Consider the following 14,667-nt stretch of genomic DNA (forward strand, 5'->3'; position numbering starts at 1 on the left):
CCCTGGCTTCTGCGGTTCGCTCTCCTCGGGGCGTCGGAGCTCCGAACTGCCTGGTCCACGGGGGAAGCGGAGACTCGAGGAGGGGGCTCCCCACCGGGCGAGGGCAAACTTTGCCCCGGGAATGCCGGGGCGAGACGGCTCTGGAGGGCAGAGGCGCCCTAGGCAGCCCACCCCTGTCCGCGGCGGCTCCCGCTTTTGCGGAGGCCAAGCATCCTGGGCCACAGGGAGGCAGCTCCGAAGGCTGGGGACCGTGGTCCCCAGCCAGAACGCGAGACCAGACCCGCGAGGCTCGAGCGGGTGGTGCGTGCGGGCGCCTGAGCGTCGCGTGCGGCCCGCAGCAAAGAAAGGTGCTGATGGACGAGCGCTTGCCTTGGACCGCGGGTCTGGAGCTGGAAGGGGAACACCAGTCAGCACCACCGGACCGGGGAACCATAGCGCTTGCCGACCCCCCACCATTCTCCCCCCCGCTACACACACACACACACACACACACACACACGCTGCAGAGGACGGGGTGCGGCACCCTGAGCAATGAGTAGCCCAGGCTGCAGAACCGCAGCACTCCCCACGCACCGCGCTCGCTCGGGTCTGGGAGCCCAGTGCGTGCTACTTGAAATTGACCGGTAGTGAGAGGTGCCACCGCGGTTTTCTCCAAATCCCACAAAGCATGTGCCCTCTGGACTTCAACACTGAGGATCCCTAGGCGTCCACCACCTGTTCCCCTGAGTCTTTGAGAGAAATCACAGATGGCCTTTGCTTCTGAGGTGGGACCTGTTGTGAGTTTACCTGGGCTCCGGGGCAGGAGGGGAGCTTATTGTGAGCTCCCAATATTTGTGACTCATGCACGATGTGCATACGGGGGTTAGTTATGTGCATAATAGGCTCACTAAGGTTAGTTCCAGAGCCCAGAGGTTATGCTTGTCTGTATCTCAAACGCATGAATTAGGGCTGAGCACAGAACTGCGGTGACTATTACGTTATTTAGTATTAACAGTGATTACAGTTATTGAATTATTGTGATCCGGTGTCAAGACTTGTTTCTCATATGTGCTATTTCCCCTTTTCCACATACTTTCAGCATCTTGCAGAATAAGGAGTAGCTTGCTGGCTTTGAACACGTGGTGAATATTTCAGAAAGGTAAAATTATTCCACTTGTGGACTTAACAGACATACAAATGGCAGTTGCTCAGATAACTGCTCTTTTTCCCAACACTAGGGATAATGGGTCATTTGCTTAAGATAAAATGCTTAAAAGTAAAACCGTGTTTGAGAAAAGAGAAAAAAATAAAGCGGAAAATGACTGTACTGTATATAAATGTGGAAACTAAGCCATGTAACATTTTTCTTGCCCCAACTTTGTTCCCAATAAACATCCATAATTCCTGGCTTGGAATCACGGCAAGGAAATGACAGCCAGATTTCTCCTTTCTTTGTAAACTGTGAGGTATTCACAATATGATCAGATTCTAGGAACCATTGACACTGAAGCACTCATGCTCCTATGCAATTCCATTCTGTATTCTTTTCAGCTTCAAGATAAAGTTGGGGAAGGAACAGTTATTCTTCCAAATTCATCTGCTTCAAGTGTTATTCTCATTGGGAATGGACAATGGAATGCTCTCTAGCTTTATCATGATCAAAAACCTCCTCCTCTGTTATGTTTCCTTGAACTTTGCCAGTCATTTTGGGTGAGTTGCTAACTATACTTTTGTCTTGTGCCTCTTAAGAACCTTTATAGAGTGGTACCTCATTCTCACTGAGTCCTGACACGGCTTGGCACTTTCTTCTTGAGCAAGACTGTTTCTAGTGTAGGGTCCTTGCAGTGATTTGGAGACTAGAGGCAGATTATGTTCTCAGAAATAGGAGTTAGACATGGCTTCAGCACAATGTGGTAGTTCACATTTATAAATGACTTTTATTGCTTATTAGACAAGACGTATACAACACTGTGATGGCCTCACTGGTTCCATTATGAATGAGATTTCCCTTTAAAGCAGTGGTTCTCAACCTTCCTAATGCCTCCACCCTTTAATACAGTTCCTCATGTGGTGACCCCCCAACCATAAAATTACTTTCATTGCTACTTCATAACTGTAATTTTGCTACTGTTATGAATCAGGCGACCGCTGTGAAAGGGTCGTTCAACCCCCAAAGGGCTTGTGACCCACAGGTTGAGAACTGCTGCTTTAAAGCAATTTACATGGCATTGAAAAGTAATTGTACTAGTTTGAGAATGACTAGAAGCCTGGAATTTGTGATTGTGTGGCCATTTCAATGCAGATTTAGAAACCAGAAACTACACATATGTGCCTAAAGATTTCAAAGGTACCTCTGAGATTCTGGCATTATCATTGTTGTAAACCGCCATTATTTTACTTTTAGTACTAGTATTCCAATTCTAATGTTTTTCACCCAACTAATGATAACTAACATTCCGGATCTGTTCATCCGACATGATGCTCCCTTTTATCCTTCCACCTTCCCTAGAAATGGTTCAGTTAATCAAAAGGCTTATAACGTGCAGCTGGAGTACTATTACAAAATTGAGTTTCAGGAGAATGGACTCAAGCTGGTCAGGTGTTACTTCTGTAAGAAGCAACTCTGCTGTGTCAGTCATAAGTGGTTCTGAAGAATGGGATGACTCAGCCACCGAGAGCCCTCCTCCTGTACAGATTAGGAACCCAAGAGAGAGGTTTGGAACTCTCCTATCCCCTTCCTAGTAATGGGATTGTCGTCAGATCTGCCCTAACAGCCAGTTTGAGACCTCAGCCAGAACTCTGTTCTGCAAAACCAAGCTCAGGAGCACCTACTGTCACCCCTCACTGTCATAATGTTCAACGTGTTCTCTGTACATATTAATGAGAGCACCTAGCCATATGACCCATAAAGAGGCCTGGTGGCATAGTGAATCCATCATTGGGCTACTTCCATAAGGCTTGCAGTTTGAAACCAACAGCGACTCTACAGGAGAAAAATTAGGCTTGCTGCTCCCGTGAAGATTTATAGTCTTGGAAACCCACCGGGTCAGTTCTGCTCTGTCTTACAGTTGCTGTGAATCTGAGTCAAAATTAACTCAGTGGTAGTTAGTTTGAGTTAGTCTTATGAGCCCTTCAATCATCCAGAGAACTCTCTGAGGAAAGACAATACAATGTTATTCTTGCCTTGCTTCTTGGCCTGGGTGGCCACTGCCAGACCCTGCTTTGTTTTCCTTACCTATTAAATGAGAGATTATCTTTCCAAGTACCCTCCCTAAGGTTTATAAACTGTGATGTTCACAATGTTCTTTTTAATGAAAGATGTATGTATCAAGATGTGTTGAAATCAAATAGAATGCTCAACTTTCTAAATTACTGTATCAGATAGTTGTCTTATTTACTGATGTCCGACATAAAACCTAAAACCAAACCCACTGCCATGGTGTTGATTCTGACTCATAGCAACCCGTTAGGACAGAGTAGAGCTACTCCATGGGGCTCCCAAGGCTGTGAATCTTTATGGAAACAGTCAGGCTTATCTTTTTCCCTCTGAGTGGCTGGTAGGTTTGAATTGCAAACCTTTTTATAAACATCCCAGTGCTTAACCTACTTTAGTATAGAGCAATCTTTTGAAGGTGAGACAGATTCTAGGATTGGGAACACATTCTTTATAACATTTTGGTAAAAACAAACAAACAAACAAATAAAAATATGTATATATATATTAGGAAATTGCATGCTATAGGCTTGAAATTACTACTCCCTTGTAGATACGAACATAAAATATGAAGTTATGTGCATAGCAGACCAGCAATTAGAAAGTTATACTTTAGTTATTTTTTCATTTTATAATTTCTCAGGTATTCTTCAAAAAGGAGAAAGATTTGTTAGTTTCTAGAAGCCAATACCGAGCAACATGGTATAATTCCTCTCAATAATTTAATAGAAAATTGACTGTTGGAGAAGCTTTAAAATCTTTCAAGTATAAAGTCCTGAGGCCATTCTAAACCAATACATCTTATATAAAGTACATGAGGTGCAGAAAGTATAAAAGAAGAGAAGTATTTTTAATTCTACCACTCAGAGACAATCATCCTTAAACATTTTTTTGTTTCTACTCTTTGTTGCTATGGATCTTTTATATAGTTGAAATCATACTGTGCGTTGAATTTTGTTCTTTTTTTATACGTAACACTATACAAACTCTTTAAAATGGATATATTTGCACCATACAACTGCATTATAGTTAACAACTGCTAGCTAGTGTTGAATCTGTAACAACGCATAGTGATCCTGCGTTTGCAAACTGGACTTCCTCCATTGGGTTTTCACGACTGTAACCATTTGGAAGCAGGTCTTCAAGCCTGTCTTCTGAGGTGCCTGTGGGTGATACTGAACTGTTAGCTTTTTGTTCAGTGTCAAGGGCTTACTGTTTGTAACTGCCCCCAGACACCCGCTACTTACTTCCCTAGTTTGTGTTATTTACAGTATTTCTGAGTTTGGTTTTAGAAATTTTAATTTAGTGAACATATTTCAGGTTGCAAAACTTTTTAGCAATTGAGATATTTTTAAACGTGGGAATTTATAGCATATTCATACAATGTTTTTAACCCTTGATCTTACATGTCCGGTTTTGATAAAGCAGAGTCCCTAGCAAAGTTGAACTGAGTTCCACATATCCTTTACAGGAAGCGTGTACATTTCAGCTGGCATAAATGACATTGTGATGCCTGGAGACGAGTCTTATTTGTAATTCTTCTTTTACAATGCATTTATAGCTCTTTTCAGTTTCATTCAACTATACCTATATCTACGAATATGTTTGTCAAATCCTAAAGAAAGTTTCATAAAAACGATTTGATCCTGAATCTTGATGCAATGATAGCTATCACACTTTTAAACATCTCTAATTTTAACATAAATATCTCTGTTTTTAAAAACATCTCTATTGTTTTTACATAAATGCCTTAAGGCATTAGTACCATCTTGCAGTTGACATTAGCGAGGCAGATGTAGAGCTTTCTTGGGATTCATATTTGGTCCTCTCTGATAGTTCCACACAGCATATGAGATTTGCCCAAGTTGGCTCTTGTGCCCGTTTACTTGATTACAGTTGTTTTCAAAGAATTTTTACAACAAACCGATCTAAGGAGAAAGGAAACATTCTTCCAAGAGGTATTTAGTTTGGGGGCTAGATAAAATTTTCTTTTCTCTAAGATTTCAGGGGAAAGGATTTGGGCAAACATTTTCTTTTTTACTGCAGAGTTATTTTATGATTGAATTTAATGGGAAGGTGAAAGGGAAGCCAAAGACCCACACTATGAGCAAGACTCCAGAGCAATAGAAATGTGAGGTCCTGTGAAAATGTAAAAGAAGCCGAAGAACTGACCTGAGAAGTAAAAATAATCTTACCGAGAAACAGATGGACACAGAAGGAAACAGAGTTTTTATGCAAGGTTTTGTGTTTGGGAAAATTGATGTTTAGTGTTTGTGAAAAGCAAAAAATAAGCATGAAAGTAAAGAAGCAGTCATTATATTAAATATGTGAAATTGCTTTGGAAATATATAAGTACTACTTATAACCATATGTTATTTCTTCTTCTATTAATATTATAAATTTGATCTGAATCACCATCAGTAAATTTATAATAGTTTTTGTAATTCTTCAATTATTTTTAAATTATATAAAGGAGGTTTCAAATATATAATAGAACAGAGACCTTGTTTAAAAGTCAGTTTTATGCCGCTACATTTGAAGGCATATCATATGGGGCATTAAAGTTATTTTAATGAGATCAGTAATCAAAAGTGCCATGGAGGCTTGATAAACCCTGAAACTGCTTTCCTGAGATAATATTTAAACATTAAACCTTTAACCAAAATTACTCTCAAAGTCTTCTTAAAACCAGGTTTAACTTGTAAAGAATGACTGCATTAAACAGTGTTCTCTTTTAAAAGCTATATCTATAGGGGATAAAATGGACAACTAAAATGTGAAAGATGAGGTAGAAAATCTAAGGGCAATGAGTTTATACTAATTGGAGGGAATCAGTTGAAAAGGAGGATGAGAATGGTCATATATATTGCTTCTCCGCCTTTTGGCTAAGATCAGTGTGGAGAATGGTCATATAATTTGAAGACTACCAGTGTCACCTATCTATTCCTGTAGCAATTGTTGAATTTTGCATGTTCTGCTGTATATTCTCAACAACAAAAATAAAAATAATTTTTTATGAAAGTAAATTGCATAGAAAAATGAGTATAGAAGCAGTGTTTGAATCAATGTCCCTATAAAGGAGCCATGGTGGCACAGTGGCTTAAGTGTCTAGCTAAAGGCTATTAACCAAAAGCCAGTAGTTCAAGCCCACCAGCCTCTCCATAGGAGAAAGATGTGACAGATTGTGTCTATCAAGATTTGTAATCTCGGAAACCCTATAGGTCTATCCTCTAGCGGTAGTTCTACTGTTACATAGATTGCTTTAAGTCAGAATTGACAGTAAAGAGTTTTATTGATCAAATAAAAACCAACCAAACTGACTGCCATGGAGTCGGTGCAGACTTAATAGTGGCCCAATGGGCCAGGCTGGAACTACCTCTCTGAGTTTCAGAGACTGTTAACTGTTTATGGGAATAGAAAGCCCCATCTCTCTCCTGATGAGCAGGCTGGTTTTGAAAGGCTGACCTTGCAGTGAGCAGCTCAATGCATAATCACTAATCCACTAGCACTCCTGACAATGATCCATATGCAACACTAAATATAATGTGGAGTTTATCAGATTAGATAGAACAGTTACAAGGTTAAGATAAATTTAGAGACTTTAAATAATAAGCAAATATGACTTAATTGTATTAAATATATCCTAAGCTTTTATTGGCTGAAAAAGACAAGAAGGATAATTTCCTGACATTGGAGCTATTAATTAGCCATTGGAGAACATAATTTTAAAACCAGGGACAAGAATCAAGTGTTGTTGTTGTTAGGTGCAGCTGAGATGTTTCCAATGCATGGCTATTCTGTGTAGACAGAATGAAACATGGCTCAGTATGCACCATGCTCACAATCGTCATGTTTGAGCCTGTTGTAGCCTTGGGTCAGGTTGATAGGTGGGCACCATCTGACTCTTCATCACACTTTCTTATAGTACCAGTGTTCTCTTCATGATCGGAGATGTTGAGTAGGACCATATAATAAGTAATTTTTCTTAGATTAGGGCTATGATTAAATGTGAGTTCACAATCTATTTATGTACCTATGCTTTCTATATGTCTCTGGTTCACTTTAGAGACATCATTATTCTTTTATTGGGGAGCATATGGCATATGGCATATCATATCCCTATGAGGCCTATGGCAATTTTATTGGTAGTATCATGAATTTAGCCAATGTATGGAATTTTAAATACTGTTTAGAAAAAGAGAGTATACCTACATAGGACAGCTTTTTAGACTAAAATACATGGGCTATTGACCTGTATGGATCAAAAAACTCAAATGACTGGACACTATTTATGCAATGAGTGTAGGAGATAGGGCAAAAAATTAAATAATGCTCATTCACAAAGGCAGAACCATGCCTGCTAGATGAGGACATACCATTAAACAAAGAGAGAGCATGAAAATAGCAAATGACTGGTAGTCATGCGCCATCATTCATTGGGCAGCCTTGAAGCAAGAGCTCCGGACCAAAGTCCATTGAACTCCAAATCTTTAACTTTGGAATAGCAGTCATCTGCTTCTTCCTCACACTGGCGTTTCAGCCTTAAGTCCAAGGGAGTGTTTCAGTTCCTTAAATCTACAATAGGTGAGTGTAAGGTAAAGTCTAATTCATTTAGTGGGGTTTCCAAATTGGAGCCTTCTAGTGTGACCTATGAAGAATGTTGTGTAACTTGAAAAGACACAATCTAAAGTCCTGGTGTTCTGTAGCACACAGCTTGGCTCACCAAAGACTGGATAGAAATTAGGTCAAAAGTACCCCATTAAAAACATAATACTAGGAGTATTCTCCCCTAGGGGGTCTATGTAAGTAATGTGAAGAGTTTTTCTCAATTATTTTCTCCCTTGATTTATCCACCAGCAGACAGACCTGTCTGTACCCATTCTCCCTTCCTCTGGCCTTGAATTTCCATTAAGGTTAATGGAGCACCCTTGTAAGAATGTCTGTTGATTTGTAGTGACCATAGAACATGTTATATGGCAGGAAATAATTGATATTCTACATCCCCCGCTCCATCCCCCCACACACACATGAGAAACTACCCCAGCCCAGGAGAGTCTCCCTCTGTAGACATGGATTTTAAGATGTCCAAATTAAAGGGGTAATATGGGTCATGTGCATTAAGCAATCTGAATTAGATTACGTGACTTAAGAACAGATGTCTACCATTGTCTTCCTGTTTTCCTTATAGTGGTGGTCTCATAATATTTTCTCTTTTGTGACACTAAATTCACTCAGCATGATGGTTTCCAGGACTAATCAGTGTTGTGAAGTGTTTCACAGGTTCATCAGTTTTGAATGAAGAGAGCACTGAAAATGATATTAAGGAAACAATACCAATTACAATAGCCATTCCAAAGATTAAATACTTAGGAATAAACCTAACGAAAGAGACCAAAGACCCGTTCATCAATATAGGATTTTCTTCCATTTGTTTTGTTTTCTTGTGATAGCATTCTATAATTTTCTTTGTATGGGTCTTTTGTCTCTCTCTCTAGATTTCCCTATCTTGGATCTCATATACAGAAAGACATACAACCCCCCCCCCAAAAAAAAATAACATCAATAGTAAAGTAAAACAGAGAAAAACCTCAGTCAAGAAGAAAGTAAAAAATGTTAAAATTTTAAATTAGTCAAAAGGGAGATAAAATGATAAGGCGTTAGATTTTAATCTACCTGCACGTGCATTTTCCAGTGCACTCTGCATCAGAGCAGAGTGATTTACATCCCTGCTCTCTGGTCAGCAAAGACTTAATCCATATGAATTTCCTCTTCACTTTTTTCTTAATTGAAACAACTTCTTTTTAATTAAATTATTTTATTGGGGGCTCGTACAACTCTTATCACAATCCATACATACATCCATTGTGTCAAGCACTCCTGTACGTTTGTTTCCTTAATCATTCTCAAAACATTTGCTTTCCACTTGAGCACCTGGTATCGGCTCCTCATTCCCCCCTCCCTCCCTGTTCCCCCTCCCCCATGAACCCTTGCTAATTTATAAATTATTATTATTTTGTCATATCTTCCACCATCTGACGTCTCCCTTCACCCACTTCTCCGCTGTTCATTCCCCAGGGAGGAGGTTATATGTAGATCCTTGTAATCTGTTCCCCCTTTCTCTTTCATCTTCCCTCCACCTTCCCGGTATCGCCACTCTCACCATTGGTTCTGAGGGGTCATCTGTCCTGGATTCCCTATGTTTCCAGTTGCTATCTTTGCCAGTGTACATCCTCCGGTCCAGCCGGATTTGTAATGTAGAATTGGGATCATGATATTTGGGAGTGCGAGGGATGAAGCATTTAAGAACTATAGGAAAGTTGTATGTTTCATCATTGCTACACTGCACCCTGACTGTCCCTTCTCCTCCTCGTGACCCCTCTGTAAGAGGATGTCCAGTTGCTTACAGCTAGGCTTTTGGTCCCCACTCCGCACTCCCCCACTTCACAATGACATGATTTTTTGTTCTTTGATGCTTGATACCTGATCCCTTCGACACCCCATGATCACGCCAGCTGGCGTGCTTCTTCCATGTGGGCTTTGTTGTTTCTCAGCTAGTTGGCTGCCTGTTTATCTTCAAGCCTTTAAGACCCCAGACGCTGTACCTTTTGATAGCCGAGCACCATCAGCTTAACTGAAAGAACTTTCAAATGTTTTTAAAGAGACATTAAATGATAAGATATTACATTTCAGCTTAACTATATCTGCCACAATTGACTTTACACTGCTCTCTATTTGATAACAGGATTATTCACATCTCTTGACTATGATCAGAGGAATTCACCCGAGGCTTAAACTATCTGTGGGCCCAGAAAATGGATTTTGGGCTTCTACTGGTATTGATAGCCTTTCTGAAAACCAGGTGTTCACAATTTAAGCTCTGATACCATTTCCACCTTCAGATTTGTATTTTATTATTTACAAATCCTTGGATCACAGGCTGCTGTACTTCTTCCATGTGGACTTAGTTGACACCTTTGCAGAATGTTTTGTCAGAAATGGATGTTGGAAATTGTCAAATGCCTTTTTGGCATCTTTTGATATCATGTGGTTCTTATTCTTCATTTTTTTTATATTGATTGTTTTTTAATGTTGAACCATCCTGGAGTCCCTAGTATGAATCCTACTTGTTCATGGAGAATTATGCTTTTGATATCTTGCTGAACTCAATTATTGGCCATAATTTTGTTGGGAATTTTTGCCTGTATGTTCATGAGGGATATTGTTCTTAGTTTTCTGTCATTGTGGCGTATCTCATTGGTTTTGGTATCAATATTTTACTTGCTTCATAGAATAAGTGTGGGCGTCTGCTGTTAGATCTCTCTGGAGCTAGATCTATACCTCGGTCCTTGGCTCCGCACGAGAAAGAATTCACACCGAAGCCTGGTTCGTGATGCAAGTGAGTTTTATGAGAGTTAGAAGAAGTTTCAGGTTTACACGGCACCCGAGAGACTCCTCCCGAGCATGCGGCCTGGCTGGAAGCAGCTCAGCGTCCCACAAAAGTGTCCCAAAGTCCCTCCCAAGCTCTACCAGAGCTCTGCCAAACTTCCCAGAGTTCTGCCGCTCGACTCCGGGCTCTTGCCTTTTCAAGGATTCCACGGGGAGGCGTGGTGGACACTCCTGGTCTGCCCCATTGGCTGAATTGAATTCACCTGGCCTAGGTGGGCCAATTCAGGTTCATGCCCACCCATGCCTACGGGGGTAGGGGGTAGAGGGTGTGTGTGTGGGGGTGTGGGAGGGGTGGTGGTGGTGTAGGAGTGTGTGTGTGTGGGAAACCTGAGCCTCTGGGCATGTGCAGGGCACCACTCCTTTGTTCCCATAGCTTGGCCCTCTGGGCATGCGTTAACGGACATTCCCAGCCCTTTGCTAACCTACCTAACACTCTCTCTTTACCTACCTAACACTGTCTCTTTCTATGTTCTGGAACTGTGTGTAAAATTGGTGACAGCACTTACCTGATTGCTTCAAAGAATTCCCCTGTTAAGCTATCTGCCCCTGAACTTTTCTTGATCGAAGGTTCTTGGTGACCTCTATTTTTCATTTTCTTAAAAGTCTATTCAGGTTTTCTACATCTGTCTGCATCAATTTGGTTTGATGGTGTATTTCTAGATATTTGTTCATTTCTTCTAGGTTACTAAACTTATTTGAGTACAGTCTTTCATATTTGTGTTATTCTTTTTATTTCATTTGAATCTTTTGTGATGTCCTTTTGCTCTCTAATTCTAGATATTTGCATCTTCCTTTTTTTTCCTTTTGTGAAGTTTGCCAGTCATTTGTCAATTTTGTTAATCCTTTCAAAGGAGTAACATTTTTTGACATTGTTTTTCTATTTTCTAATTACTTTTTTCTTTTGTGATCTTTGTGACTTCTTTTCTCTTGTTATTGGAAGGTTTCTGTTGTTGTCCTTGTTCTAGCTGTTATAGGTGTTGTGTTAGTTGCTGATTTCAGGTTTCTCTGCTTTTTTCATGTGTTCACTGATAACTGCTTTTGCTGTGCTCCAAACATTTATCCTTACTGGTTTTCTTTTGTAGGTGATTGCGTGTTGTGGGATTATTCTGGTTTGTTTCAAAGAATTACTTTCTATTATTAGTGTAATTCTTTTTTCACTTGTGGCAAAAATATACACAAGAAAACACTCACCAACAACTTCTCCATGTATAATTCAGTGCTGTTGATTATACTCTTTGTGTTATGCAAACATTATTGATATCCTCCAAGAATTTCTTAATCTCATTTATTGGATTTGTTACTTAGTTGTTTTTCATTAGGGTCTTGTTCATTCTCCATGTGCTTGGCTTTATGTTTTTGTTCCTTGTAGTGTTGAATTCCAATTATATAGCATTATGATTTGAGAAAATGGAATGTAGGGCCTCAATGTTTTTTAATTTGTCAAGGTTTCCTTTATGGTTTAACATTTGGTCTATTCTAGAGTGTGTTCTGTGTGCCCTGGATAAAAAAGCATACTGTGATTTTATCAAGTGACATGCTCTCTATATGTCTAGGAGGTCGAACTGTTTACTTGTATCGTGTAGCTCTTGTGTTTCTTTCCTGATGATCTTTTTTTCCGTGAGAGTCAGGTGTTTATGTCTCCTACTCTTATTTCTCTCTTCAACACAACGGGGGTTTGAATGATGTATTTTTAAGGTCATTATGGGCATATATGGGCATATATATTTATTATAGTTGTGCCTCCTTGCTCTATTGTTCCTTTAATTATTATATAGTGTCTACTATCGCTTGTATTATTTACTTTGAAGTTTATTGCTTAGTGATTCATATTGCCATTGACTTGGTAAATTTTTCTCCAATCTTTGATTTTTAATCAATTTTTGACTCTGAGTTTAAGATGTGTCTATTATAGGCAGCATATAGATGGGTCTTGTTTTTAATCCAGTCTGCTACTCACTGTCTCTGGATAGGTACATCCAATCCATTGACATTTATAGTTATTATTGAATTATGCAAGTTTGCTGCTGTCATTTTGCTATTTCCAGGGCAGGAGGGGGGACTATGTGATGTTAGTGGTGAATGAATCCCTCCTCTAATTCTGTGTCTTTCTGAGTGCTGTTTTAATTTTATTGGCTCTGTCTGTTGATGTGGAAAGGTCTCTAAGAGCTATAATATATACAACGGGAAAATGGAGAAAAATAGAGGAAATGGTACTTGGATAAGGTGAGCGGAAGAAGACAGAGCAAAAAATAAAAGGAACTGTAATAATAATAAAGGGCTGCATGATTAGACCAAAAGATTTGTAAAAATTATGAGAAAATGCATTTTAATGGGGGATAATAAAATTAATAAACATTCTGGAAATATGTTTCTTGAGGAAAATCAGAGAGAAAGCAGGAGATAATAAGTGAGGTTAGAGAAAGGTGTAATAAAATGATCAGACAAGAAAAGAGGATTTATTTATACATATTTGGAAGAAGGCTCCAGGATTGATGGAATACCAATTAAAATGCTTCAACAGGCTGATGAAGCACTAGAAGCACTCACTTGTCTATGCCAGGATATTTGGAAGACATCTACTTGGCCAACTTATGGGAAGAGGTCCATATTTGTACCCATTTCAAAGAAAAATGAAGACATTACTAAAATTTTAGAGCAATATCATTGATATCAGATGTAAGTAAACATTTTGGGAAGATCGTCCAATGACAGTTGCAGCAATTCATTGACAGAGAGCCACCAAATGTTAGTCCAGATTCAGAAAACAACTTAGTTCAAGGGATATCACTGCTGATGTCAGATGGATATTGTCTCAAACCCAAGAATACCAGAAAGACGTTTACTTGTTTTATTGACTATGCCAAGGCATTTGACTGTGTGGATCATAATAAACTATGGATAGACTTGAGAAGAATGAGAATTCCTGAACACTTCATTGTGCTCATGAGGATATTGTACATGGATCAAGAGGCAGTTTTGCAAGCAGAGCAAGGAAATATTGCCTGTCTTAAAATCAGGAAAGATGAGAATCAGGGCTGTACCCTCTCACCATACTTATTCAATCCATGTCCTCAGAAAATTATCAGAGAATTTTGATTATATGATGAAGAATGTGGCATCAAGTTTAACAACCTGTGATATGCAGATGACACAACCTTGCATGTTGAAAGGAAGTAGGACTTGCCACATTTGCTAATGAAGATCATATTTGGATTACAACTCAGTGTAAAGAAGACAAAAATCCTTACAAATGGACCTATAGGTAACATCATGATAAATGGAAAAAAGATTGAAGTTGTCAGGGATTTCATCTTGCTGGGATCCACTATCAGTGCTTATGGAAGCAGCAGTCAAGAGATCAGAAGATGTGTTGCTACACATGACCTCTTTAGAGTATTGAAAAGCAAGGATGTTACTTTGAGGACTAAAGTATGCCTGACCCATGCCATAGTATTTTCAATTGTTTCATATACATGTGAAGGTTGGATGTTGAATAAGAAGACCGAAAATTGATGAGTTTGAATTTTGGTGCTGGCAAAGAATATTGAAAGTACCATGGACTGCCAACAGGACAAATAAATCTATCATGGAAGAAGTACAGCCAGAGTGCTCCTTAGAGGCAAGAATGGTGAGATTTATTCTTGTCTACTTTGGACATGTTCTCAGAAGAGACAAGTCCCTGGAGAAGGACATTATACTTAGTAGAATAGAAAGGTAGCAAATAAGAGGAAAACCCTCAACACAATGGATTGTCACATTGGCTGCAACAGTGAACTCAAGTATAGGAAGAATTTTGAGGATGGCACAGGGCCTGGCAGTGTTTCCATTTGTTGGTCATGGGGTTACTATGGGTAAGATCTGACGCAATGGTCCCTAACAGCAACAATAACAAAAACATTTAGACAAAGAAGTAGAATTAAAGAAAAAAATGAGAAAAGCGAGATGAGCTTAAAAAAGAGAGAGCTGGAAGAAGACAAGAAGAGGGAAAGGAAGGAAGGAAGGAAGGAAGGAAGGAAGGAAGGAAGGAA

The 14,667-nt window shown here is 39.5% G+C and overlaps 1 protein-coding gene across 1 annotated transcript in view; it reads left to right on the plus strand.

The window, feature by feature from the left end:
- The first annotated feature begins 1,089 nt into the window (after positions 1-1,089).
- The window catches only part of GABRA5 (gamma-aminobutyric acid type A receptor subunit alpha5), a 160,788-nt gene continuing 147,210 nt past the window's right edge, over positions 1,090-14,667 (plus strand). The window contains exons 1-2 of the mRNA XM_004699735.2: positions 1,090-1,138; positions 1,531-1,689. Of these exons, the coding sequence (XP_004699792.1) occupies positions 1,604-1,689 (86 nt within the window). The 5' untranslated portion in view covers positions 1,090-1,138; positions 1,531-1,603. The remainder of the gene's footprint in view (positions 1,139-1,530; positions 1,690-14,667) is intronic.

Source organism: Echinops telfairi, unplaced genomic scaffold (genome assembly GCF_000313985.2).
Source record: "Echinops telfairi isolate 266 unplaced genomic scaffold, ASM31398v2 ScPeMD7_7475;HRSCAF=8513, whole genome shotgun sequence".
Classification (NCBI taxonomy): domain Eukaryota; kingdom Metazoa; phylum Chordata; class Mammalia; order Afrosoricida; family Tenrecidae; genus Echinops; species Echinops telfairi.